This window comes from Symphodus melops, assembly GCF_947650265.1.
Source record: "Symphodus melops genome assembly, chromosome: 21".
Taxonomy (NCBI): domain Eukaryota; kingdom Metazoa; phylum Chordata; class Actinopteri; order Labriformes; family Labridae; genus Symphodus; species Symphodus melops.
The window spans coordinates 19,874,953-19,899,269 of record NC_136711.1 but is presented as its reverse complement, the minus strand read 5'-3'; the positions used below and the strand labels follow the sequence as shown (position 1 = coordinate 19,899,269).

The 24,317-nt window shown below is 47.4% G+C and overlaps 2 protein-coding genes across 3 annotated transcripts; one reads left to right on the top strand and one right to left on the bottom strand.

Annotated features, from left to right (window-relative positions):
* Positions 1-3,947: 3,947 nt before the first annotated feature.
* Positions 3,948-8,047, bottom strand: btbd17a (BTB (POZ) domain containing 17a). Its single transcript, XM_079333684.1, has 3 exons — positions 7,626-8,047; positions 6,362-6,656; positions 3,948-5,282 (listed from the first exon to the last, which is right to left on the bottom strand). The coding sequence occupies exons 1-3, from the start codon at positions 7,837-7,839 to the stop codon at positions 4,208-4,210; spliced, it is 1,584 nt and encodes a 527-aa protein (XP_079189810.1). The 5' UTR covers positions 7,840-8,047; the 3' UTR covers positions 3,948-4,207.
* Positions 8,048-13,831: 5,784 nt separating this feature from the next.
* gpr142 (G protein-coupled receptor 142) lies at positions 13,832-22,541 on the top strand. Of its 2 annotated transcripts, none has more exons than XM_079333702.1 (3): positions 13,832-14,013; positions 18,704-18,858; positions 20,449-22,541. In XM_079333702.1, exons 2-3 carry the CDS (start codon positions 18,720-18,722, stop codon positions 21,405-21,407), a joined length of 1,098 nt encoding a protein of 365 aa, XP_079189828.1. In that variant the 5' UTR covers positions 13,832-14,013; positions 18,704-18,719; the 3' UTR covers positions 21,408-22,541. The 2 variants fall into 2 exon arrangements, with proteins under 2 accessions (XP_079189828.1, XP_079189829.1); XM_079333703.1 differs by lacking the exon at positions 13,832-14,013 and adding an exon at positions 15,043-15,098.
* The last annotated feature ends 1,776 nt before the right edge of the window (positions 22,542-24,317 follow it).

Genomic DNA, 24,317 nt, shown 5'->3' with positions numbered 1-24,317 from the left:
ACGGGACATTAGTGCAGGGGCGTGAGGGCCGGGGGGGGGCACGAGCCGGGAGGGTCGCCGTCACACTGCCACAGGCCCAACGAGGACACTAGCAGAAATCAGCATCCAAACGAGCACTTCAGCAAAGAGCCGAGTCTGGAAGCATTTCACTACAAGGACATGCTGCTTGTTTTAGCTTAGCATAGCATGTGCTCATTTCCTCCAGTCGTTTTACTGTCAGTGACGTTTGATCTGTGTGGAGCTTCAGTCCACCGTCGGTGTTTAGACTCCATCCGAAGGAGCGTTACAACATCTGCTATCGTTACAAACAAGAGACCGAGCCAGCGCTGCTGATCCTCCTCACATGCAGGACGCCCGGGTCGCAAGTAAACAAACAACAAATCAACAATACTAATAAGAACCAACATGTCTGAAAAAGAGCTTCTTTAAACCGGCCCTTCTCCTCGTCTGCAATCACAACTCCCAACATACAAACACACAAAGATAGAAAATAGAGTCAATAAAGTGGTTTATGAAAACTCTCCCTCCATGTTGGGCTTTTATTTGATTTGATTTTCTGTGACAGAAATTCCTGATTCATTTTCTTCTCATTTCGTATCCTGTCTCATTTCTTGGATTTATAATGATTATTTTATTCCCACTGTCTTCCACTCAATAACAATGATTTTGTACTTTTGATGATGTGTGAGTATAAATGTGTGTGTGATTATTGAAAGGGGTGAAACTCTCGTACGTCGGGCTTCGTTCCCTCCTGGCACTATTTGTTTTTAATGTGTGCAAAATAAATAAACTAAACTAAAAGACTTGAGTGACGATCATGTTTCATGTTTGGTCTGAAAAGAGACACACACACACACACACACACAGACACACACACACACACACACACACACACACACACACACACACACACACACACACACACACACACACACACACACACGTTATGTCACGTTGTGTTCAGCCAAGAGTCCAAAACAGAAAAACAGTGAAATTAAAATCGCATAAACAAAATGTTCTCCTGCTGGAGGAACTTTTCAAAATAAAACATTTTTAAAAAAATGGAACAGCACAGTCGACATATATTGAATCAACTAGTCTGTGCAGCATCATTTCTTCCGACATGTTTGTGGGGGCCGGCTGTCATCAGGTGACTGACAGGTACTTGTGTTCTTGTTTGTTGAACTGCAAACAGTCAAGACTTGAACGAAATGACTAATCAAGTCATCAATTCATCGACTCCACACTTTATCTGAGTCTGAGGCCCATTTCCTGCCTTGTACTGTATCAATGGATGACACCATAAACCTACGTCTGCTCTCAGGAAAGTCCCAAACCGACTCATTCATCTACAGACCCCAAAAAAAACCACCGACTGCATTATTCATCACAAGATGAAGCAGCTGCAACAAGACAGTTCCTGTGTAGGAGGACGGACCGAGGCTCTGACCATCAGGGGCTCTCTCTCTCTCTCTACCTGCTTCATCCTGCACGGCCTCTTCTTACTGACTCTGTCTCTGTGTGTGTGTGTGTGTGTGTTGTGCAATACACCAGCCTCACTTTGGACTTCTTGGAAAACAGGGTACTGGGAGGAAGGAGGCCTGCGCTGCCTTCACTGCAGCTGTTTTTCCCCCCCCTGCCCTGCCTGACGATGCATTCACGGGTGAACTTGCAGAGCTGTCAGGCTGCAGAGACGTCCCTGCACGGCGCTTGTTGTTGTTGCTGCTCTGTGATAAAGTTGGGGTCAAAGTGTGCCATGCATGTGTGTGTGTGTGTGTGTGTGTGTGTGTGCATGCTGAGTGGAAACACGCACACCCACAGGTCTGACGTATGTCCAGGTGATCTGACAGAAGCGGGACTTCTTGCTAAGGAATTGTTTTGTAACTGCCTGAACAAGTGCCTGTTCCTGAACGCACCACCACTTTAATGCTCGCAACTAATTCTATTAATAGAGTTCCATTTTCTACCTCACAAGCGGAAACCTGCAGCCAATAAACACTCCCAACTCGCCTCTGACAGCTGCAGGTTGTCACGTCACTTCTGCGCCTAACCGTGCATGTTTGTGTCACCGCACGCGACCCGTTTTTCATTATTTACCTTGAGCAATGTGCACGAGCCTTGCATTAACTCGTGCAGAGTTTATTATAAAGAGTTGCAGTGTCCCTGTCTATATCTCGTGACTGTTAAAGGCGCCCTGTGCTCCACATCCCTGCCCGCGCGCGCCGCTAACAGCGTCGATATGAGTGAGTACATACAGCATCGTCTTACCAGGAACTGTGCAAAGGGGCAGATCTGGAACAGGAAATGCAACTGACCCTTTTAAAAGCATGTAACTTTAAAATGCACCGGCCGTGCTCGAGCTGCAGCGGTGCATTTTGCAGCGCGTGCAGCACTGATTGCATGTCGCTGGTTGTGCACGGATCGGTGTGATATTCTTACCTCCCTTTGGCTGAGACATTTCCCCTTTGCTTTGATGAGGGGGAGGGGAAGCACAAAAGACTTTGCCTTCTTTCTCACTCCCTCCCTCCATCGCCCTCGCAGCACCGGAGCTTCAGCGGCTTGCTTTTTGCAACAAAGATGCAAAATACAAGCCTCGATCTTCATGCACTTGGAGGCTTTTTGAGTCCGGGGCGCGCGTGTCCGTGCACGCGGCGCTGCTGCGAATGCACAGCCCCCGCAGGCGTCGGGAAATCAGGTAAATCTGCAATTGCACTGCAAGGAATTCTCCGCAGCAGTTACATGATGGGCCAAGGCTGGCAGCTGAAAGCTCCTAACTTGGATCAGTGTGAGCCCCTGCGAGAGAACGTTCTTCCTGCTTGGAGCGCAAAGGATTCTGGGAAATGTAGTCACGGGCGGTAAAATAAACCGGTCAAAAATTTAAATTGTGTTTGGTTTATTGTAAGGAGCCTTCTCTTGCATGCAGATGTAGAGGGTGCTGTGCAGGTGAGGAAATAGTTTTTTGAAAGTATTGTTTGATCCTTTTTACTTCATGTTCTGACAGCAGGCCTACAGATTATATAATTATATCATTAACTGCAGTAATGTAGTTTTTAGATTGAATTATACAGATAATTTATTATAATAATATTTAGTTGTAATTTGAACATTGCATCATATTGGGTTAGGTGTTTTATAAAGTTTTATGAAGACATTCTGTCTTTCCAAAAAATCACAACCGACTTCCCAACTCAGAAAATGGGATCGTCCGAGCTGCACCTGAATGCAGCATGTGTGCTTCTGCCCCTTCTAAGGACCCAAGGCCCACTTATCTGTACCCTGTAACAAGTGTAGTGTTTGGTTCCTCAACATCATGAGACCGCTGTCATTCAGAGTGTGTGTGTGTGTGTGTGTGTGTGTGTGTGTGTGTGTGTGTGTGTGTGTGTGTGTGTGTGTGTGTGTGTGTGTGTGTGTGTGTGTGTGTGTGTGTGTGGCTGTGTGATGAAAGGACACACAGTCATGACTTTTGAAAATGTATTAAAAAGCTTTATTATGAGTAACACTGACCAAACACGACAGTGAATCTACTTAACATGGATCACATGACTACGGACACTCTGACATCTACAGCTGTGAGGCGACGAACACGTTTTTGGAAGATGACCAACCCGGCCTTTTAAATCTGAACGTCAGAATTGAGTCTGATCAGGAGATCGATCGATCAGTTCTGAAGGCGACTGATGACTTCTGCAACTCGTAGATAATGCAACGTAAGGGACAAAATGGAATAGCACCAAATTTGAAAACAAACAAAGACAAAGTGGCGTGAATGAAACCGCGAGCGTGAACGACCAGTCTGACTTCTTTCCTTTGAGGGTTGACGGAGTGGTCGGTTCCTTCTGAAGAAACGCATCTTTAAAGCAGCTGAAGCTTGAAAAGCCTCAGTGAATTATTCAAATATGTGGGACCTGTAGTTTTTAGCAAACGTCAGGGTCAGCTGCCGATTGGTTCGGGTTCTTTCGTCGCATTTTTGGAACATAAGAACAGAATATAAAAGCACCAGTTCTGTTCTTTTAAAGACATTTCATAATAGAGGATGATTTAAAAAACAACAACACGTATGGTTAAGAACGAATCCAAACATGACACACGAGGAAGATTCAGATCGGCGTCCTCGTGCTCAGATATTAGCGAGATGTCGCGACCGAGCGTCGGGTTTTTGTGTGGTGAGGTACGATGGCGAAGGCGAGAGAGGGAGGTTTGCAGACGGTCAGTTCTTGGCGGCGATGAGGGTTTGGTACAGCGGCTTCACGATGACGTGCAGGTAGAGGGAGCTGTCGACGAGGTATTCGGACGTCCGGCGGTACAGGTCGGCTTCCGCCAAGAAATCCCCGTTTTCCTCCGTGCTCTGGTGGAAGTTGTAGACGTGCTTCACCACCATCTTCCCCTGCTGCTGCGCCATCACAAGCACCGTCTTCTGGAAGTTCACCCCGGCAAAGTCTGCACTGGATGTAGCCGGCGTGATGATGATACGAGGGCGTCCTCCTTCCACACGAGTCGGCTGCATGGCGCCGGTCTCCGTGTACATGGACCTCATGGTGAGGGGAAGCCAGCGCGGCGAGAACAAGGCGTTCCAAGTCACCCTCTTGCTGGAGTCGTGCCCGCTGGGTCCGAGCTGCGTCTGGAAGCTGGTGCTGCGGTCGTCCCGTGTCGGGTTGTTGATGATCCAGGGCGACCCCCACACCGGGGACAGGTAGTTCCTGGGCATGAAGAGGCTGCAGTTCACGTCGAAGAACTTGGCCATGCTGAGCGGGGACGCGGAGTGGAACTGGTAGGACATGTACAGCAAGTCGCGCACCGACTCCTGATAGCGTGCCAGGACCGTGGACTGGGTCTGCAAGCGGAAGAGCTCCCGCGGCGGCATCATGGCGTAGCGCACGGCCCTCAAAGCGTTCTCCGCAGTCAGACCGTCGGGGTCATTCTCCATAATCCAGGCCTCGAGCGCCGCAAACAGCTCCATCTCGCTCTGCACGATGAGGTCGGAGCGCTGCAGCAGGGACATGAGGAGCTGGCTGCTGATGGTCAACCACTCGCCGCTCTGCAGCACCGACGACAGGTTCCAGGCCATGTACTGCAGACAGCTGTCCTTCAGAGTCAGGTCCCCGGCCTGCAGGGCGTACTCGTACCAGCCCGCCACGTGGCCTGAGGGAGAGTCCCGGGCCAGGTTCTGGGTCATGTACTGTGTGATGCCCTGCTGGAGACCCGTCACCTGGTACTTTGTGGCCAGCTTGTGTAGAGCTGTGGCCTGGTCCAGACGCAGAGAAAGCTCTCCACAGTACAGATACCTGCTCAGACAGAGGGAGGACAGAAACATACAAAGTGAGACCAGCTGTCGATCAACTCCAAGTAAAACAACACAAACAGTTGGTTTATTGGAGCTTGTCTGCAGGGTTTATAAAGGTATTCATTTTTCTCCGAGGAACGTGAGCCTAATCCTCCGTGCTGAAACATGAAGCTGATGCTGAAGTGCAAAAAAACCTGCAGTTCCCCGACAGTCCACTAGAGGCTGGCTGCAGAAGCACAGGAAGTCACATAAAAGGGTGTTAAAATGTTAAAACCAGCATGTTAAAATGCTGGTTTTGACAGCAGATCAAATCAAAATGTTCACAGCCTGATAGATCCGAAGCCAACTGGACTCGGTTGAAGACGTTTAACCCCTTGACGCCTGAATTAGCCTGTTAGCTAGGAGGCTAAATGCATTCATCTTTACCTCTTCATTTCGGTTTATCAAGAGTTGATCTAAAACATTTTCAATACGCCGATGGACGTCATTGGACTTCAAAAGTCCAGTGATTGATGTCACAGAGAGTACGTCCATGTTGTAGAATCTCTGTGGCTTAAACTAGTGAAGTAAAGATGCTTCTTGTTCCTCTCAGGAAGTACGAACCACTTTACAATATATATTTTTAAAAGGTTATTTTTAAGGCTTTTTGTGCCTTTATTGGAGAGACAGGATGTTTGGATAGAGATGGAAATCAGAGAGCGAGTGGGGACTGACACGCCCACGTTGAGGACTACAGCGCCCCCCAGTTCAAATTAAGATTTTCTCAGTCTGGCAGAAAAAGGCAGCTGAGCTCTACTTCAGCTTTATATCCTCATTATTAACATTTGAGATAAATATAGATTTTTTTTTATTGATTGCTTTTGCAGCGCCGGCTCCACGTTGTCTTACTGACTGCTGCACCACAGGAGCTGTTATTGACCCAGCCAGCAGCTCAATGATTAATCCATTTGTTTAATAGTGAAGTCCTCACTGATTGAAGGGCTGCAGTTGAACAGCTCCTCCTTCTGGAGGTCGACATAGACTCAGTCTGACTGGCTGGATGGATCGGAGGGCGAGCTGGGTGAGACACAACATTTTCACCTGATGAACTTGTCAAACACGGCGGCACAGTCGGCGCTCTCCTTCAGGACCAGCGCGCTGCTGTTGCGGTTCAGCAGAATCTCCTCGAACACGGCGCTCTGCAGGGTGAGCACCAGCGAGTGCACCTGGATCACCTTCACCTCGTCTGCGCTGGGCGTCTCCACCCTGAGCGACACGTCGCTGCCGTTTCCCTGAATCAGCAGAGCCTCGAGACGCTGCACCACAGTCAGCGAGTGGCTGATGGTGTCCACGCCGCCGCCGCCGCCGCCCTGGGCCCCGTCAGCTTTCCCCGTGCCTGTGTGGAGATAAAGCAGGCCTCAGTGTGACGATGAGATTCATTCTGAAGGCTGACTTCAAAGTACAGAGGTTGCACGTGATTAATTTATTAGGCCACATAGTGGGACAGTATCATCCGAATCCATGCCATTGATCAGTCCAGCTGCACGCTCTGTCTGGATAATGAGGGATTGTGGGTCAGGTTTAATTAAAGCTTTGTCTCAGCACACCACCGCCCCTCCTCCACCTCCCCGTCCTCTGCAGGCGACTGTGGAGATCTGATTCATAGAAGCAAAGTGAGCTTCCTCTTTTCTGAGCCATTTCTAATATTTGACACTTCCTTTCCCCTCCTCGTAAAAAAAAAAAAACAGAACACAAAACTGTGATGTTCCCTTTAAATCACAAACCGGACGAAAGACTGCGGTCGTATAAATCAGTCGGCCATCTCTTTTGTTTGTTTGGGTAAAAAGGAAATGCTTTCAACAAAGTGAGGAGGACGTTCGCTGTTTAAAGGCGTCCGGATCTTTACAGCCTCCATGTTTGTTCCTTTTTGTAGTTTTTCATCTGTAGCATGCATGTAACATAAACTTGCATGTTTTACTGTCACGTTCATGCAGCCGTGTAGATTTTGAAAAGAACAGAAAAAAGTACAAAATATTCCAGTTTAACAAATTTCATCCATTTAGTCTGAGAAACTTCAACTACAAGTCCAGGCTTTTATTGTGAAAAGACATTTAACTTAAAAGCGTCCAATCAGAGCAGCTCGTTAAGTCTCAGCTCTAAGAGGTCCTCGTCTGACTGATGATGATGATGATGATGATGAAGGTGCTGAACTGCAGTAAATTGACATGATGAGAAATGATCATTTGAAGTTTAAAGTCGAGTCAAACACTCGTTTACAGCAGAGCGACCTCCGCACATAAATCTGACCTCGTCTGAAAGTATGGACACGAGTCGTCTCAGTCCTGCGTGACGGCGTGTTACTCACCTGCAGCAGCCGCCTGCAGACCGGCACACAGAGCCACGAGCAGCATCCCCGTGTGGATCTGGACCACTCGCTCCATCTTCTTCTTCTCCCGCCGTTTCGTCCTCGCCGTGTTCGGGGGTTTCTGCTTCGGTCCTGCCGTGTGAGGACGAGCGAGGGGGTCTGTTTGTGTGAATGTGGGACAGGGGGTCCTCCTCGCCACACACAGGACGCTCATTGATTAGTGGGTGGAAACATGCCTGGGTTGTTTCCATGACTACGGTGACTTTGAGTTGTGACTTTCGTGCCCTTGGTTCTACGTGCTCGGTGCGTGACATTGATCGGGTGGGGACGCCGCGGGGACTCGCAGACAGCTGTGGACTGGGACACCGAGGGGCGAGGAACAGCTGGCAGGATGATCTAAAGGTCCGAGGTTCACACAAGACACCAAAAGCATCATGAAACATTAAAGATCAAAATAAATATCAAATAAAGACTCGTCTCCTCTGGGCCTCCGTACACGTCTGCTGGAGACCCTGTCATGTGATCTTCATGTTCTGGTTGACAGCGTGGAGAGCTGCTGTGTTTCCTCCAGCCAATGAGAGCGCAGCAGGTGAGTTTAGGAGCGGATACAGTTCAGAGATCGGAAACAAATTCAAAGCGGTGAATCTGACCGGACGTGGACGAAGCAGCAAAGAAGAGAAAATCTGCAAAATCTACGCTGCAGCCTCTACCATCAGTGTGTGAGTGTGTATGAATGGATGAGTTCATACTGATGGACTCTGCAGCAGCCTCTACCATCAGTGTGTGAGTGTGTGTGAATGGATGAGTTAATACTGATGGACTCTTTACTCTGCAGCAGCCTCTACCATCAGTGTGAGTGTGTGTGTGAATGGATGAGTTCATACTGATGGACTCTTTACTCTGCAGCAGCCTCTACCATCAGTGTGTGAATGCATCTTTTTGCATCCATTGAAGGCGCCCCCTGCTGGCAGTTAGAGAGAAAGCATTGTTTTTGGAAACCTACAGAGTTTCTCTTCTTCTCTAAGCTCGTTGCACAGATTTGTGTGAGTGTGTGTGTGTGTGTGTGTGTGTGTGACCACAGATATGTGTGTCAGTGTGTTCACCCACTTCATGCAGCTCATGTGCGTGACATAGCAGCACAAGTAATTTATTCCCCGCCTCGGGCCGCAGCGCGCTTCATGAGAGGAGAGAAAGTTGTATCATCAACGTTTCACATCTGATTTAAAATAAAACTCTCGTAACGTCTTCTTCACACAGCAGAATCCAAAAGGTCCCTCCGCTCATCTGCGTCTTCATGTATTCATCTACAGGGTGGATTAATGGTGTCACGTCGGCTTTGTTGACCCCAGTGTGTGTGTGTGTGTGTGTGTGTGTGTGAGTGAGAGAGAATCACGTGTGTCACAGTCGATGGTGATCCCACACGATGAGTTCATCCCTCCCAGTCTGACTCTGTGCAACACGTTCAACCTTTACGTCTCCGTCCATATCCTGTCTGTATTAGTGTATTTAAAGGTTTGTGTCTGTGTGTCTTTAGATAGATAGATAGATACTTTATTGATCCCGAGGGATCAATAAAGAGAGAGGACAGATTCGAACCCAGGCTGCCCGCATGGCTTCACTACATCGGGCGCACGCATGCATCACTAAATATTCCGTTCACTGCATCCATGCATTATCTGTACAGCTTTTCCTGTTTCGGGACGGCGATGTGTTCGGACTGTGGGAGGAAGCAGGAGAGAAGCCACGCCATGCAGACTGCACACAGAGAGGCTGCTGTCAGACGGGGATTCAAACCAGCAACCTCCTGGCTGTGTGGCTTACCACTGCAGCACCGTGCAGCTCAGCGTTTCAGTTCAACATCATGAATAAAATAAGTGGTGATGACGGCTGTGGGATCAACGGGACCCGCTTGGTGAAGTTCCCTGCTGCAAGCTGTGATTACATCTTCTGTCCACTAGAGGGCAGAGCAGCTGCATCTCACCTGTGCTCATTCTTCACAGAAACAAGCCTGTGTGCTTGTGTCAGGAGGTTTCAGTGATGACAGACCGCAGAGCTCAGCCACAACGAGACCAGAGCGGGCGAGACCAGGACCAGGACCAGGACCAGGACCATAATCATATCTGTGAAATCATCATGTCACTCACAGAAATCACCAGGAAGGTTGTGGCCGATAAAAAAGAAGTTATGTGTCCTTTTAGAAAGAGGAGTCTTCCGTCCAATCACAGCGTCTGCTGGAGACCCTGTCCTGTGGCTGCATCTTCAGCCACAGGACGGTAAGTGGCGGTCTTCACAGGTCTCGGTTTAAAATCCAGAATCCACCTGAGACCCAGACGTTTAAAAAGTGACGTCAGGACCAAGACGGATCACTACAGATCGACACATGTGTGAGGTGTATGGCGAGGGGGGGGAGGAGGTCCTGCAGCTGAAGCACTTCTTCCCCTTTAATGTTCATCACAGCTGTCAGTTAGTTCGACCGAGCGCTCGGGATCTATTCCTGCACAAAGCTTCAGGAGAGCTGACCAGGAAAGGTCATCATGGAGCCGTGTGTGTGCGTGCTGTTGCTTCGATTATAGGTCTTAATTCAGTGATTAATCGGAGCCAGATAAGAGTCACTGCTTTGGTATGATCTGAACAAATAACAGAGAAATCAGAACGTGGTCGGTTTCCATCAGTGCTGCAGCTGGAGGGAAAGTAATCAATCCATCATCAGGATTCATCGTGCTGCTTATGTCACAGAGCCACAGGTTACCTGAGGTCATGTTTCAGAGTCTCTGCTCACTTCATACTGTGGATGTCCTTATGGCTTACTCGTCCGTGGTTATTTTGCGGCGTCACCGGCCTGGCTTGACTGGTTTCCAGACTTGGAATGAGGAAGTAAACAAGCTGGCGTTAAAAGTCACTTCAATGTAGCGTCCACTTAAAGTCTGACCGGGGGATTCATTTAGATATTTGGTCTGATTGTAGATCCTCAGACCTGCAGTGGCACAGATAAGATCTGAGAGGAGTCCAGAGAGAGTTCTTGTTTCCTCCTGAAGGGCGGGGCAGACCCTGGAGCGAGAGAGGGGGCCCGGACCCCGGAGAGAGTTCTGGATCCAGCGTCGATTCCAGTCGTTTTAATCCCACCTCGCGCTTTGCATTGTGGGAAACGAGACTGGTCTGATGCAGACTGTACAGAATCAGTACAGCGTATGTTTGGATTTGTGTTTGCATTCTGCACGACTCTTTCAGATCCTGATCCGCGTGTCCGTCACAGAGCGAGCGCGTGTCAGGGCTCGGGGAAGACGTCAGTGTTTGTGTGGAGAGCTGCTCAGGTTTCAGCCGTTGGGACTCTTAGTGCCTGTGAGCTGCGTAGAGCGACACGCCAGACGGCTGAGGTCATGGCACCAGTCCAGACTGAGGTGACCTCCAAGGAGGACTGGGCCCTCACGTCCATTCATCTCACTGCAGCAGATCCATTAGCTCTTCCTCTAAAACCCCGGCTGCAGAGGACCATGTGTTGATTCAGTGGAGGTAAAGAGACAGGCAGAAATGGACTATAAATCTAAATTGCCAATAGAGCCTGGAGGCGTGAAATTAGCTCCCTGAGTTATTAATCATCCACTGAAATGTTCAATATTCACAGGAATATAAGTCATAAATCTGCAGAATATAAGGCATTGCATTAATGTAAACAAAAAATATGAATAAAACGCTCATTGTGATATTTGCTTCTGTTTTTATGATCTCTAGTTATATTTGATTGTCTTGTGTCTGCAGGAGTCCAAGATGAGACATTAAAGGACAAACACGTGTCTTCCTCGTCGGTGGAGGTCCTCTTCATCATGTCTTTATGAGCTGCACATTCTTTGCTCGTGTGACCCCCCCCCCCCCCCCCCTGCGATGTAAACTCAGAGGTATAATCACGTAAAAACCACGTGATGCAGCTGCAGGGTGAGGGACGCTCATTTGGGTCACAGCGCGCGCGCGTGGACAAGCGGCGGAGCGATCTGATGGATGAATACGTTCTTCCAATCAGCTCCTTTTATTCACTGTTTGCCTCCGAGCTTTGCTTTGGTCAACAAATCTGCAGGCGTGAGACGACCTCGCTCCCAATGTTTAGTTCAATTAAAGACGAGTTTGTTTCGTACGAACATGATTTCAGTTTCCTGTCTTCTTGTTGTGTTCGGATTCAGCTGCTGCTCAGAATACTGATGTCAAATGAGAAGGCTTGGTCTCATTATTGTACGGTAACCCCATGTTGTCGCGTGTGTGTGTGTGTGTGTGTGTGTGTGTGTGTGTGTGTGCGCGTGCATGCATTAATGACGTAATAGGGACACCTTTGTGAACATGCACTCACACTATGGGGACCGAGCAAAGTTAGCTCTTTTTTTAAGGCTATACACAATGTTAATGGTCTCCATTAATCCTCTGCAGAAAATTACAATCACAGCATCTGTTTTTCTTTAAGTGTGATGATTCCTAAAAGTCTAAAAAAGGACAGCTTGGTTGTAAATTACCCACGGCTAGAAACCTGTGTGCAGGGTGTCTACTTTGCATCCATCCCTGTTAGATACACGACTAAAATAGGAAAATTAAAAACACAAATTAAAGTCTGAGAAAAACATTTAGGTACCAAAGGAAGAGACATCAAATATCAGTTTTTAAGACGAATTATAAATAAATGATAAGAAGTGGAATAAACATTCAGTTTGCAAAAAAAAAAGAAATTATGAGGCCGCTGTTCCTGATGTGAAAAACATGATGTGTTTGTTTTGAGCCCTGTGAGACCTCGATGAAGCTGAGGTGTGAGGAAACACAATCAACACGTTAGACAGCTCGAGCTCTAGAAACCCAGAGGAAATGGAGAGTCTATATTTAGTGGACTCACAGTCTTCAGTGTGTGCTTGTAATGTAGGGAGTGATAATATTTGGGTTTTGTAAAGATAGCCTGCAGACTCACGACCATGTTGAAGGAAGGAGAAGTGAAACAACGCGGCGGTTAATCAAACGTTGGAATGCCTTTTTGAAAACTCGCTCAAACTTTGATAAAAAAAAACAAAAAAAAAGCTTTTATCACGACGTCTCCTCTCTCAGTTTATCCAGAACTGACAAACACGCCGACCTTGTCAGTGTTTACAGTTAGCCGCTATTTCCAAGGTCAACGGTGAAGCTTCAAGCTCTGCTTGTTCCAGGTATTTGACTCGCTAACCGGCTAACAGTGAAGTTTGTCTTGTGTTTGCCAGAAGGTTCTTCTCTGCTCTTTGTCCTTGTCTTTTTATCCCTTCGTTTAAACAACCTGAACACTGTGCAGAGAACAGCATCTGTTCAAACACTGAGACACGGAGGATCGTTTGTTCTTATTTCAAGCTAGAAAATCACAAAATAAAACGAGTGCAAGAGAACAAACAAAATAAATAAATGTGTTTTTTGATTTATGATTCTTTTTTTTCGTTTGTACGTCAGTGTTGAACATTTTTTTTGGATTGTACAGATGTCGAGGACCAAAGCTCAAAACAAGATGTCAGATAATCCTGTCAAACTGGAAATTCACATAAATAGGAAAATGCTTCTTGTTCTTTCTGTACATTCAACGATGCATAAAACACAAATCAGTTTGTCTGAACATCTCGACCCCGAAGGCTTCAAATAACCGTCTTCTGCTCCATTCGTTTCTTCACTCTTCACATATTTTCTGCTTTTTTTTAAAAACCTTTTATTGCAAAATCTGAAGGTGGAAAAACAATTATGTGTCTCTTTTTTAAACTGCTGCCTGGGTGAGTTATATAACCACCTGTCACTAAAAGGCAATCGAATACATGCAATTGAAAGTGCTCCACTATAATTATAAGTACTTAGTGCATGTAGTCAGTACTGTATGCAGGGTGCAGTTTGGACACCACGTTGGTCTGCATGCTCTGTGTGTTTGTGTTGGAACACAGCTGGATGAACATGAAGACTTATTATCGCCCGTCACATTTAATGGACTTCTTCTTCTTCTTCTACATTTATATCTCTTTTGATCTGTTTCCTCCCTCGCTCACCTCTGTCCATCCAAAGATCAATCCCTCCCTCTCTCCCTCCCTCTCTCTCTCTCTCTCCCTCCCTCCCTCTCTCCCTCCCTCTCTCTCTCTCCCTCCCTCTCTCTCTCCCCCACTCTCTCCCCCCCCTCCCTCTCTCTCTCTCTCCCCCCCCCTCCCTCTCTCTCTCTCTCCCTCTGCTCACTGGCTGCAGTCATGTACCAGCTGCCTGGACTCCACTTCTCGTCCTCGTCTCCGTCCACCTCCTCGGCTCCTCGGCGAGACTCCAGCAGAGGTGTCGGGGACTCTGTCGGACTTTTCAGAGGACGCACCGAGCAGAGGACCGGCTGTGATCCTGGCGGAGAGTCGCTGTGAGAACTATAGATGTGAAGGTAAGATCGCCTGTTTCCTCACTGAGCGCCTCTGTTTTAGAAAGATGAAATGTTTGTGTGTCGGTTTTTTGACATCACTGACTTCAGATTTATTTAGAAAAGAGAGAAGCAGAAAGTTCGTCTTGTCCTAAACTCAGCTTTCATATTAACACCCTTTACTTGTCTTTATATTTCACTTCTGAAACCTCCTCAGAAAGAGACATCTGTCATCATAACCGGCTGAAATGTTCCTCTGGATTCTGTCCTGCTAACAGAAATGACCACGGGTCAGGAATTTGGCCCCTTCATGATTGAACTTTAAACAAAAGCTCAAAATCTGCACCGAATTTGAAGCCAGTTTTTTTTTTTGACATTTTCCATCTGCACAAAATGATTGAATTAAAGACGTGTCCCTCAGCTGCCAAAACCAAACATACAGAGGCTTTTAACGTCTTCCCTGTGCTGTCATGTGAAGCGCTCAGATATTAGCTGTACAGTAACGCCGGCAGCATCCTTTATCTCCCAGCGCTGTTGTTTCAGGTGCACCGTCTCTCGATGAATAATTAAGAGGACGCAGTGGAGCACAGATAAAGTTCAGTTCAGCTTCCTGGGCACTGAAACCCCCCCGCCCCCCCCCCCTGCAGAGCTTCGTCCTGTAGCCTCCAGCTGCACTGCAACCCTGGGAACATCATCCAGAACATCCAGTCTCTTAATCCGAAACATGCCTGTGCCTCTGATCTGCAGAGAGCCGTCACTCGGACGTCCTCTCTTTAAAGGAGACTCTCTGCAGACACTCGGTCCACTCGTTTGTCACATCCATGCATGTGATTTCCCCTGTGTGAGACGACGCTCATAAAACACCTCTGAAGTGAGAACAGCTCGCTCCTCACTCACAACCTGCAGCACACCGGGGACCCGGCGTGTCCATTCGTCTGCACAGGAAACTTCCAAGAGAATAAAGCGTGCCGGGGAGCAGCGAGACGAGAGACAGAGCTCCCGAGGATTCCAGCTTCTATTTGTGTGATAACGCTAACGGTTCCCCAGACAGCCTTTAAAAACCTCCTCCTTTATTACCACCATCTTTCTCTTTCACCGCGGCTCCTGAGGTGAGGAGGAGACGGATCAGGTGTCTGACAGAGGCAGAGGATCACCTGAGCATGTTTGCATCTGAATACTTTCTGCTTCGCCAGCCTGTTGGGTTTAAAGTTTTTTTCACGTTTGATTTTAAAGCGCTTTGGTCAACTTCTGTTGTTTCTAAATGTGATTCATAGTCATGTGTTTATTTACTTGACAGGGACAGATGCAGTCCAATGCAAGTATCAGAGTGTCGATAGTGCTAATGCTAATGCTAATCTGCAGCACTTGTCCACACGCTCAATAAGAGACACATTTAGCAAAACACGAGTTCAAGTCTGTTGCTGAACTAACCAGGATTTGATGGCGTCTGCAGTGAGTTTTAAGAGACTCAGGATTTTACACCTCGTGTGTGTGTTTGCATGTTCTGCAGTTTAAAAGATGCTTTTTGTTCCGTTTGCAGCAGGACAGGTTTGACAGCTCATCATGTCACAGACGGGGAGAAACCGGGAGGAATGCTACGATAAAATATTGTGGAACAAAATTTAAAAAAAACAAAGATTTGGGAGGCGCGTGTACGGAAGCCCGAAGCCAATATTTCATTTCACTCCGAGATTAAACTTCGTCTATTCTCTCGAGATCCGCTCGGATCCATCACGTCGTCTCCAGATAAAGACGCTTTTTTAACGTGGCGTCACCATAACTTAATAAGTTTCCCTGAGATGTGAAAAAAAAAAGTTCTTTTTCGTCACAGGATAAAACCTAAACTGAGAGTCTGTAAATGTCGACACGACGACGATCCCGCCACGTGATGTGATGATGTCACACAGCGACGGCACAACAAAGACTGATAAAACTACAGGCTTTTTGCTCTTATTTCTCCTGAAGTGTCGTTGAGGATTTAAGAGTGTGTGTGTGTGTGTGTGTGTGTGTGTGTGTGTGTGTGTGTGTGTGTGTGTGTGTGTGGGGGCAGTGAGTGTCGGTGCGACTCGTTATCAGGACTCGTATCACAGCTCAGCGGAGCGGGCAGAATCCATCAGAGCTGAGATGTGACAGAGTGAAGTTCTGACCTGACCTCGTGTTACTAAAACACACACACTCACTTTATCACACTGCTTATAATATATAATATAATATGCTACATATTGTGTTCAGGCCGTTTTTCAACTTTGGCCTCTTCGCTGCAAAGACACGTTTTATAGTTTTATTCTTCTTGTTTGCATTAAATCTGTCAGATAGTTTCAAGGACAATCAAAGTCTGTTTACAGTCCAAACTGGAATTTACATTTACACAGGTTAATTTCACTACATTAAATTAGAGTTAATGATCAGGATTCAGGTCACATGATTTTTTTTTTTGTTTGTTTTTTTTGCACACTTCCCTGATGGCTTGTCTTTCGTTTTTATACAGATTTATTTTGGGGCTTTTTGGGCTTTTGTTGTCGAGAGTGGAAAGAGTCAGGAAGAGCGAGAGAGAGAGAGGGGGGAGAGAGAGAGAGAGAGGGAGAGTGAGAGGGAGAGAGAGAGAGAGAGAGAGAGGGAGAGAGAGAGGGAGAGAGAGAGGGAGAGAGAGAGAGAGAGAGGGAGAAAGAGAGAGAGGGAGAGAGAGAGGGAGAGAGAGAGGGAGAGAGAGAGAGAGAGAGGGAGAGAGGAATTATGACATGCAGGAAAGAAGTCACAGGTGGAATTTGAACCCGGTTTGTCCGCTTTAAGGACGACAGCCCTGTTATACACCGAGCCGCCGCCAGCGCTCAATCCTCTCACAATAAAAACAAATATCCTTCATCATGTTTTATCTCTGAGCACGATGCTTTAACACAACGCCACGAGCTTAAACGAGACTTTAAACTCTTTTACGACATTTTTACATCCTTCACTACAATTCACTGACGAGTTCATAAACAGCATCGAGAAAACACTTCAATGCTTCAGCTTGTAAATGAAGCATGTGGTTGGATAATTTTAACTGATTAGTTTCCTCTCATCGGAAACAAGTTTTTTCACTTTATCATTTTCAATCCACAAAATATCTGCTGGAAAAAAAAAGAAAAGAAATAACATCAACTGTTCAGATTTGTGAACTAACAAGCAGAAAAACCAGACATTTCAAATCTCTTCCCAGAACATGTAAAGACCTTCATGGGCTCTGAGTGGTGACCGTTTTAGAAGTTGTGGGTGAGATGTGGTCGGCTCGGATGACTGAATCCTTCCATCAACTCTAAAACCACGAGAACCGAATGAATCATCTCGATCTCACATGACTCCACAATTATTCACAAAATACAAAGTAAAATACTCCTCTGAAATCCTCCTGTTGATTTGTTGTTTTTAAGAAAAGGCACGAGGCGGTTCACATCCTGAATCACACCACCGTCATGTCGATTGCTTTTCTCTTCATGCTTCTCTGCCAGTTTAGAGCTGAGCTCAGATATTCATCAATTTTATGATCACATTCCTGACACAAGCCATAAAATGTGCCAGTGCACATAAATAGACTTTATTATGGAAATAACTAAATAAGACCAAATATCAGAAGTATAGAGATAGCGTGGCTAACGTCACGACGCCGATTAAACCAGCTGGATAAATGTGGCTCCATGATGATGTTTACGCTGGTGAAGCTTGTCACAGAGAGCTGGAGAGATAACGCAGTCCAAATATGGCTTCACGGATGAGTGAAGTAAATTAGGAGAGTAGGCAGAGGAGAAAAACAGGATGGAAGGCTCCCAGGTGAAAAGGTGAGACAGCGAGACGGGATGCTAATGGCTAAAGGGAGGGTGATGGGGTCATCGCCGACAGCCCATCTGTTGTTGTGGACCTGCAGTCTAATTGACTGAGTCCAAACTGGGGATTTTACTGACTTCTTGTTTTCACAGTTTATCTCTGAATAACAGCAGACGGCTCAGTCGAGCGAACACGATTAGCCTCAATGCAGCGACATAAAACGGATTATCGTCTGCATACGAGGAGACTGTGCCTCCTTTTCTTTGCTCAGCCTGCGTCGGGTTTGTTATCATCATTTACTGTTTGTTTTTTTTTAATGGAGGATCGACATGAATGAGGCGCTCTTGTTTGTTTGCGTATGAAATGTGAAAATGAAAAAGAGCGGAGGCGTCGGTGTGGAGGAGGCGTGGCCAAACAGTCTGTTTTGGTTTTTATGCTCGAGCTCAATGGCGACACCTACTGGACCCTTTGACCTGTGTAGATACAGCCTTAACTACACAACCATATGTAAAGAGACATTTACAATATGAAGCATAAAAGCTGCCCTTTGATGCATTGTAGCTTAGCATTAGCTTAGAGCTAGCTTATAAATCTGCATATTTCATGCTTGTTGTTCCACTGAAGCGATGGCTATAGAGAGTGTTTTAGCCCGGAGTTTGGCTCGTTTGGGATTGACTGCAGTGCGTTTGCATGGTGATACTATAACATGTTAGGCTTTGGGTTGCATTGGAGCTCAAAGCAAAGAGAAGAATCAGATATTGGTGAAACGTGCAGCAATTTTGAGATTTCATGAGCGTTGTAAAAAAACGTACAAAAAAATGATAGCTTCATCTTAAAGTTCCCGTCGTATATTTTCCATCCAGCAACACTGGCTTTAAGTCCTCTGTACACTTTTCTGTCTCTGTTTTTTCAGGTGAAGCACCAAGGTCATGATCGACTGGTTCAATGTGACAGCGTCCAGCGAGCAGGAGCTGGGCCAGAAACCAGAGGAGCTGCAGAAGTCCCAGTGTGTCCTGGGCTTCATCCCCGTCATCTACTACAGCGTCCTGCTCTGTGTGGGAGTGCCAGGTACACTCACATCAACTCATCAAGTGCAACCAGTGCAGGGGTTATTTTTGTACCATTGCAGTTAGTGGTAAAGTGATGCTGAACTGCATGAGGAAGTCAGAAGCTCACAACAGTAATACTCGTCTCAGGGTCGGTATATTAACCGATACGCTCACATGATTTCATTTGCATCATCCGTCGGTGAGCACAGCTTGAATTGCAGCGTTGATATCTATTTATAACCAGAGAGAACTGCACTCGACGTAATCAATAGCAAGTGAGTTAGAGGAACATTACGGCGCTCTAATGGACTCGTGCATCGTTGAAGCTCACGCTCCTTTCACAGGTTAAATAATCTCATCAGTTTATGATCACTTTGTTTGACTTTTTGAGTATTTATTCATTTATAGATCGGCTACCGACTCCCTTCTCCGTCCTTAATGCGAGTTCCTCCCGTGATTGTGGGTTTGTATTTGAGTCGATGCAAGGCGGCGGTGATTTGGTATTGATCCAACAGAGATTTAGAGTGAGAGGTGTTCAATGAGAATCAGCAGAGCATTCAGATGCACGTCTTAATTATCCCCGGAGGGAAATAAAACCAAAGAGGCCGGAGAGCCTCGGTAAACATCTGTCTGCATGAACGAGTCGACATGAGACTGGATGTTTTCCAGCAGCATGAGGGACGAGATGAAACAGGAGTTGAAGACGTAAAGGAGACGTTCTGTGTTGTGACGATGAGCTGCAGGGGAACAAATAAAATCAATGCTTTGTAACTCAAACTGCTATTAGTGCATTTTTTTTGCTCCCACAACCTTGAAAAAGCAGAATTGTGTAACTCGCTCTGCTGACTACGACGAAAGCAGCAAGAAACTGAGCTCTGAAATCCCCTCAGAGGACGGCTCATGCTACACAGATGTATTATTAGCTTAAAGCTACTATGAGGAGCCTGATGCTGAAACAGACTGATTTCTCTTTATGACATTTAAAAGTAAAGCAAAGCATCAGTCGCAGCATTGATTGTTTCTGTGTCGTCATTCTGAATGCCTGAAACTTCTGCAGGAGCGAGGGGGGGGGGGGGGGGGGGGGAGGGGGGGGGGGGGGTGTCAAACGAAGCGGTTAGCTAGCTGCACGCTGCTAAAAAAAACCTAAAAAAAAAACGTTTTATTTTACGAGGCGAGGCGAGTATGTCGTACAGACATATGCAACGAAAAAACAAGCAAACAGAAAAGATGTACTGCTTTGTCCACAGGGGGCGCCAAAATCACACAGAGTCTACAGAGTTTATGTAAGCTAGCTAGCCACGGAGTTAGCCTGGACTTAAAGCAGCATTTATCACCTCGTGTGGTGTTAACAATAAAAAGTTTCCTTTGGGCCGAATCCACCCTTCAGATAAATTATGCAAAATCAAGGTTTTTCCTCTGAAGTGTTCCTGAGGTGTTCTCCCGTCCTACTGTCGGCCATGTTTGTTTTTCTTCCTTGTGGGGAACCAATTTTGAGCCGTCAGTCAATTTCTAACGCAGTTTCCCAACATGGTGACGATGGACTTTGAGTTGTGCTCGTTAAACGATGAAAACAGATCTGATTTAATGTTCTCGTTGTTGTCTCCGTCAGTGAACATCCTCACCGCCGTGGCGTTATCCAGACTGGCGTGCCGCACGAAGAAAGCGCTGTACTACTACCTCCTGGCGGTGACGGGCTCAGATATTCTCTCTCAGCTCTTCATCATCTTCGTCGGCTTCCTGTTGGAGACGGCAGTGTTTCACCGTGAAGTCCCGTCGCTCCTCCTGCACTCTGTCAGCGCCGCCGAGTTTGCCGCCAACCACGCCTCCATCTGGTCAACCGTGCCCCTCACGGTCGACCGCTACGTGGCCCTGTGCCACCCGCTGCTCCACCGCCAGATCAGCTACCCGGCCCGGGCCCGGAAGATCATCATGGTGGTGCTGGCGTTGTCCTTCGTGTCAGGCGTGCCGTTCTTCTGGTGGTCGGACATGTGGAGGAACAGCCACCCGCCCACGGCGCTGGACACCGTGCTCATCTGGACCCATGTGACCATCATCTACTTCCTGCCCTGCAGCATCTTCTTGGTGCTGAACTCGCTGATCATCCGCACGCTGAGGCTGAGGCAGAGGCAGCACCGCTGTGAGGAGGAGTGTGGGCCGAAGTCCGCACCTCCTCGGAGACTTGGGAAAACCACGGCCATGCTGCTCGCCATCACCTCCGTGTTCTCTGTGCTGTGGGCCCCGAGAACCATCGTGGTCATCTACCACCTGTACGTGTCCTCGGTGCACAGGGACTGGCGCGTCCACCTGGCGTACGACCTGTCCAACATGCTGGCCATGCTCAACACGGCCGTGAACTTCTTCCTGTACTGCTTCGTCAGTAAGCCTTTCCGGGGCGCCGTGCGGGACGTCGTGCTGCTCAGAGGGGGTCCGCTGTATCCGCACCGGGCTCGGCCGCAACAACACGCCCCCACACACGCCTCCATGTCCTCTCTGGACAGCGGGAACAACAAGCGCTCACAGCGGGACTCCACCCCCTTATCACCTCGCAGGGCCCGAAGGCCCTCATGACCCCCCCCCCCCCCCCCCGAGCCCCCTTCTCTTAATCCAAAACATCCGTCATCCCACGGCCCCGGAGCGCTCCCGACCCCGGGGACGCACACTGCGTTCCAGCTACGACTGTGGACATCTGCCAGTCGGGCCCTCAAAGGGCCTCGAGTGAACTTCAGAGACTTTGTGTTTTTTATATCGTCATGTGTCACTGGATGTTGTTTGTTCGTGTAAATCAGATGAAATAGAGCGTATTTATTTTTCTTAGAACGGCTGGTAAAGAAGAAAAGTCGTTTTTTTGGATATTTTTTCTTCTCCATACATGGTGAGAGTGTCAGTAACAAACTTTTTATAGAGTTATGAGATTTATTCCGTGGTCGTGCTTTCTGCAGATCTTTTCAGCGTGCCGATCCTGTGAGTGAAACGAGCTCGGAAGAAAAAAGAAAAAAAATCAATCAAGAATTTATGATCATTTTCTCTGTGACACCTTCTCGCTGATCTTTCTCTTTTTTTGGGGCTTTTTTAAAAATTTCTCTTCCTGAAAAAAAAAACCCGAATCTATTTCAGGTTAGAGTTTGACGTTAAATGGATCATTTCAGGGGGGCGTGTCCTGACTTGTTGGACCAGGGGGGCCCAGGTGGGGGGGCAGGGGTAGTTTGTGTTCACACATGAATGATGAGCGTTCGACATGTTGGTTTCTTTAGGGGACTTAAAACAAAGTATTTCTGCACAGTGAAAAGCTACCTGCTGCCTCACAGCCTGATTGGTTGATTCTTCTCATAGTTGAGGATGTTCGGGGGTCCACGCCTCCACACACGCCCCTGGTCATGGTCATCCCGTGGAGTGACACTGAGATCGGTCTCTGTGATTGGAAGTGACGGAGAGGCAGAAATAAGAGTTTTCATCTGATCCGGCCGACGTCTCCGTGTGAGGATGCCGAATGCCAAAAAGACAATCCGTCCAATCGAGCGGAGAGAGCGTCCCCCGTCTGTGCAGCACTCTCTCTCTCTCTCTCTCTCTCTCTCTCTCTCCCCGGCACAGAAACCACAGCTGCAAAGCCGAGTGTTTGTTGTTCATGAAACGTAAGTCGACCTCCAATGAAAGCTGGCTGTCGGAGCGGCGGGAGAGAAGACCCCCGCTCTCTGCTGCATCACACACACAACCTCAGCTCTGACTCAACAAACCACAGATTAGCCTGATGGTGCACACACACACACACACACACACACACACACGGCACTTTTCAGATTCATGTCTGTGTTCATCCTGTCAGACAGCCTGTAACGTGTTTGAATAGATGCTGAAGAGAGATTTGATTTTATTTTCATTGTGACTAATTCTTTAACGTTTTAGGTGTTTGAGGTTTTTTTTTTTTTTTTCATTTCAAGACGAAAGAAAAAGAAAAAGTGAGACGACAGTAAGTGTTAGACAGCTATGAGTCCAGCTCGGTTAATAAAGACATCTGGAAACAAGTCAGTGCATACTGTGTGTGTGTGTGTGTGTGTGTGTGTGTGTGTGTGTGTGTGTGTGTGTGTGTGTGTGTGTGTCTCATCCAAGGAGACCAACTCTGCTGATCCACAGTCGCCCCAAAGAAAACGTTCACATTTGAAAAGTTCAACTTTTGAAAGAAAAACCAGGTAAAAACATGAAGATATGAAGAAGAAGAAGAAGAAGAAGAAGAAGAAGGTCCATCAGACGGCGGAGACAAGTCCACACTCCCTCGCCTTCACCTGGAGTCTTTCCGGTTGCCTTCCAGGGAACGTTCTGCACAGAGTCAGGAAAATTCACCGTTAAGTAAGCGAGTGGGAGTGATGACCTTTATTTAAGCGCCGTTATCCAGAACAGCGACAGCCGATTTATAATATCTGATGGCTGCAAATCCAAAGGACAGGCGAAAGTAATGATTCAATTATTTTGTGCTCCGACTTTGAACACTGAGACGTTTAAGTCTCCTGAAGTCCAGAACTGTGTCCTCTTCTGTCTCTACACTTTGTTTGTTTTTGTGCCTCTTCCTGTTCAGCAGGAAGTTGGAGACAGATTTTGCGTTGCTTCTCAGGCTCACTGATTCACACTTCATGACCTCACGGTCGACTACGGCAAATTGTAATTTTTTTACACCAATGAGTCGGGACAGAAGCCGGAGAGGGAGAGATGAGCCTGTTCCAACACATCCTGCTAGATCTGAGCTTCAGTCCAGAATCATCTTCATCATTCAACACGGCACCAAACATCTTCCTCTGTCTTCTCTCCGACCACACATTCAGGTTTCCCATGTGAGCCACCTCTCTCTCTCTCTCTCTCTCTCTCGCTCGCTCTCTCTCTCCCTGCGGGGTCTTCTTGTGTTTACTGTAACAGTACGAGACGCAGCGTCCGTTCCCCGGCGTGTCCCCGTGTCGGCCTGCTCATGTCGTCCCACACTGAGTTCTGAGAGACGCGGAGACCAAAAGCTGTTCTTTGAAGACGTCTCCCGCTGCCGTGCAAAAACAGAGCGGGGCCGTGTAGTGGTGGCGACCTTCCACTGGGGGGTCAGAGAGAAGACTGTGTCAACAGATGAGACGGTAATGTGATGCTAAGATGTGAGAGCAGGCCTGATTAAAGTTTAATGAAGATTTCACACATTTAAAGAGCTGCTCGGGGTGGAGGGGGGGCGGAGGGCGGGGGGTGGGGGTCACACGTCCTCTGTCTGCCTGCCACCTGTCCTGCGAGCCTGTTCAAACACACGGTTATGTCTGCAGACTCTGCTTGAGTTGAGCTGCTCTGCAGGTGACAAGAGAGCAAACGAGCAGCGAATGAAAAGACAGGACGGAGCGTGCACGACCCCACGGACCAGTCACGATCACGCTTGTCTCAACGTTTGACACTCGAAGACACTTTGTCTCCCAAACGACAAAAATCTTTCTTCTGTTTCATGTTTGGGCCGAAGTTTAAAAA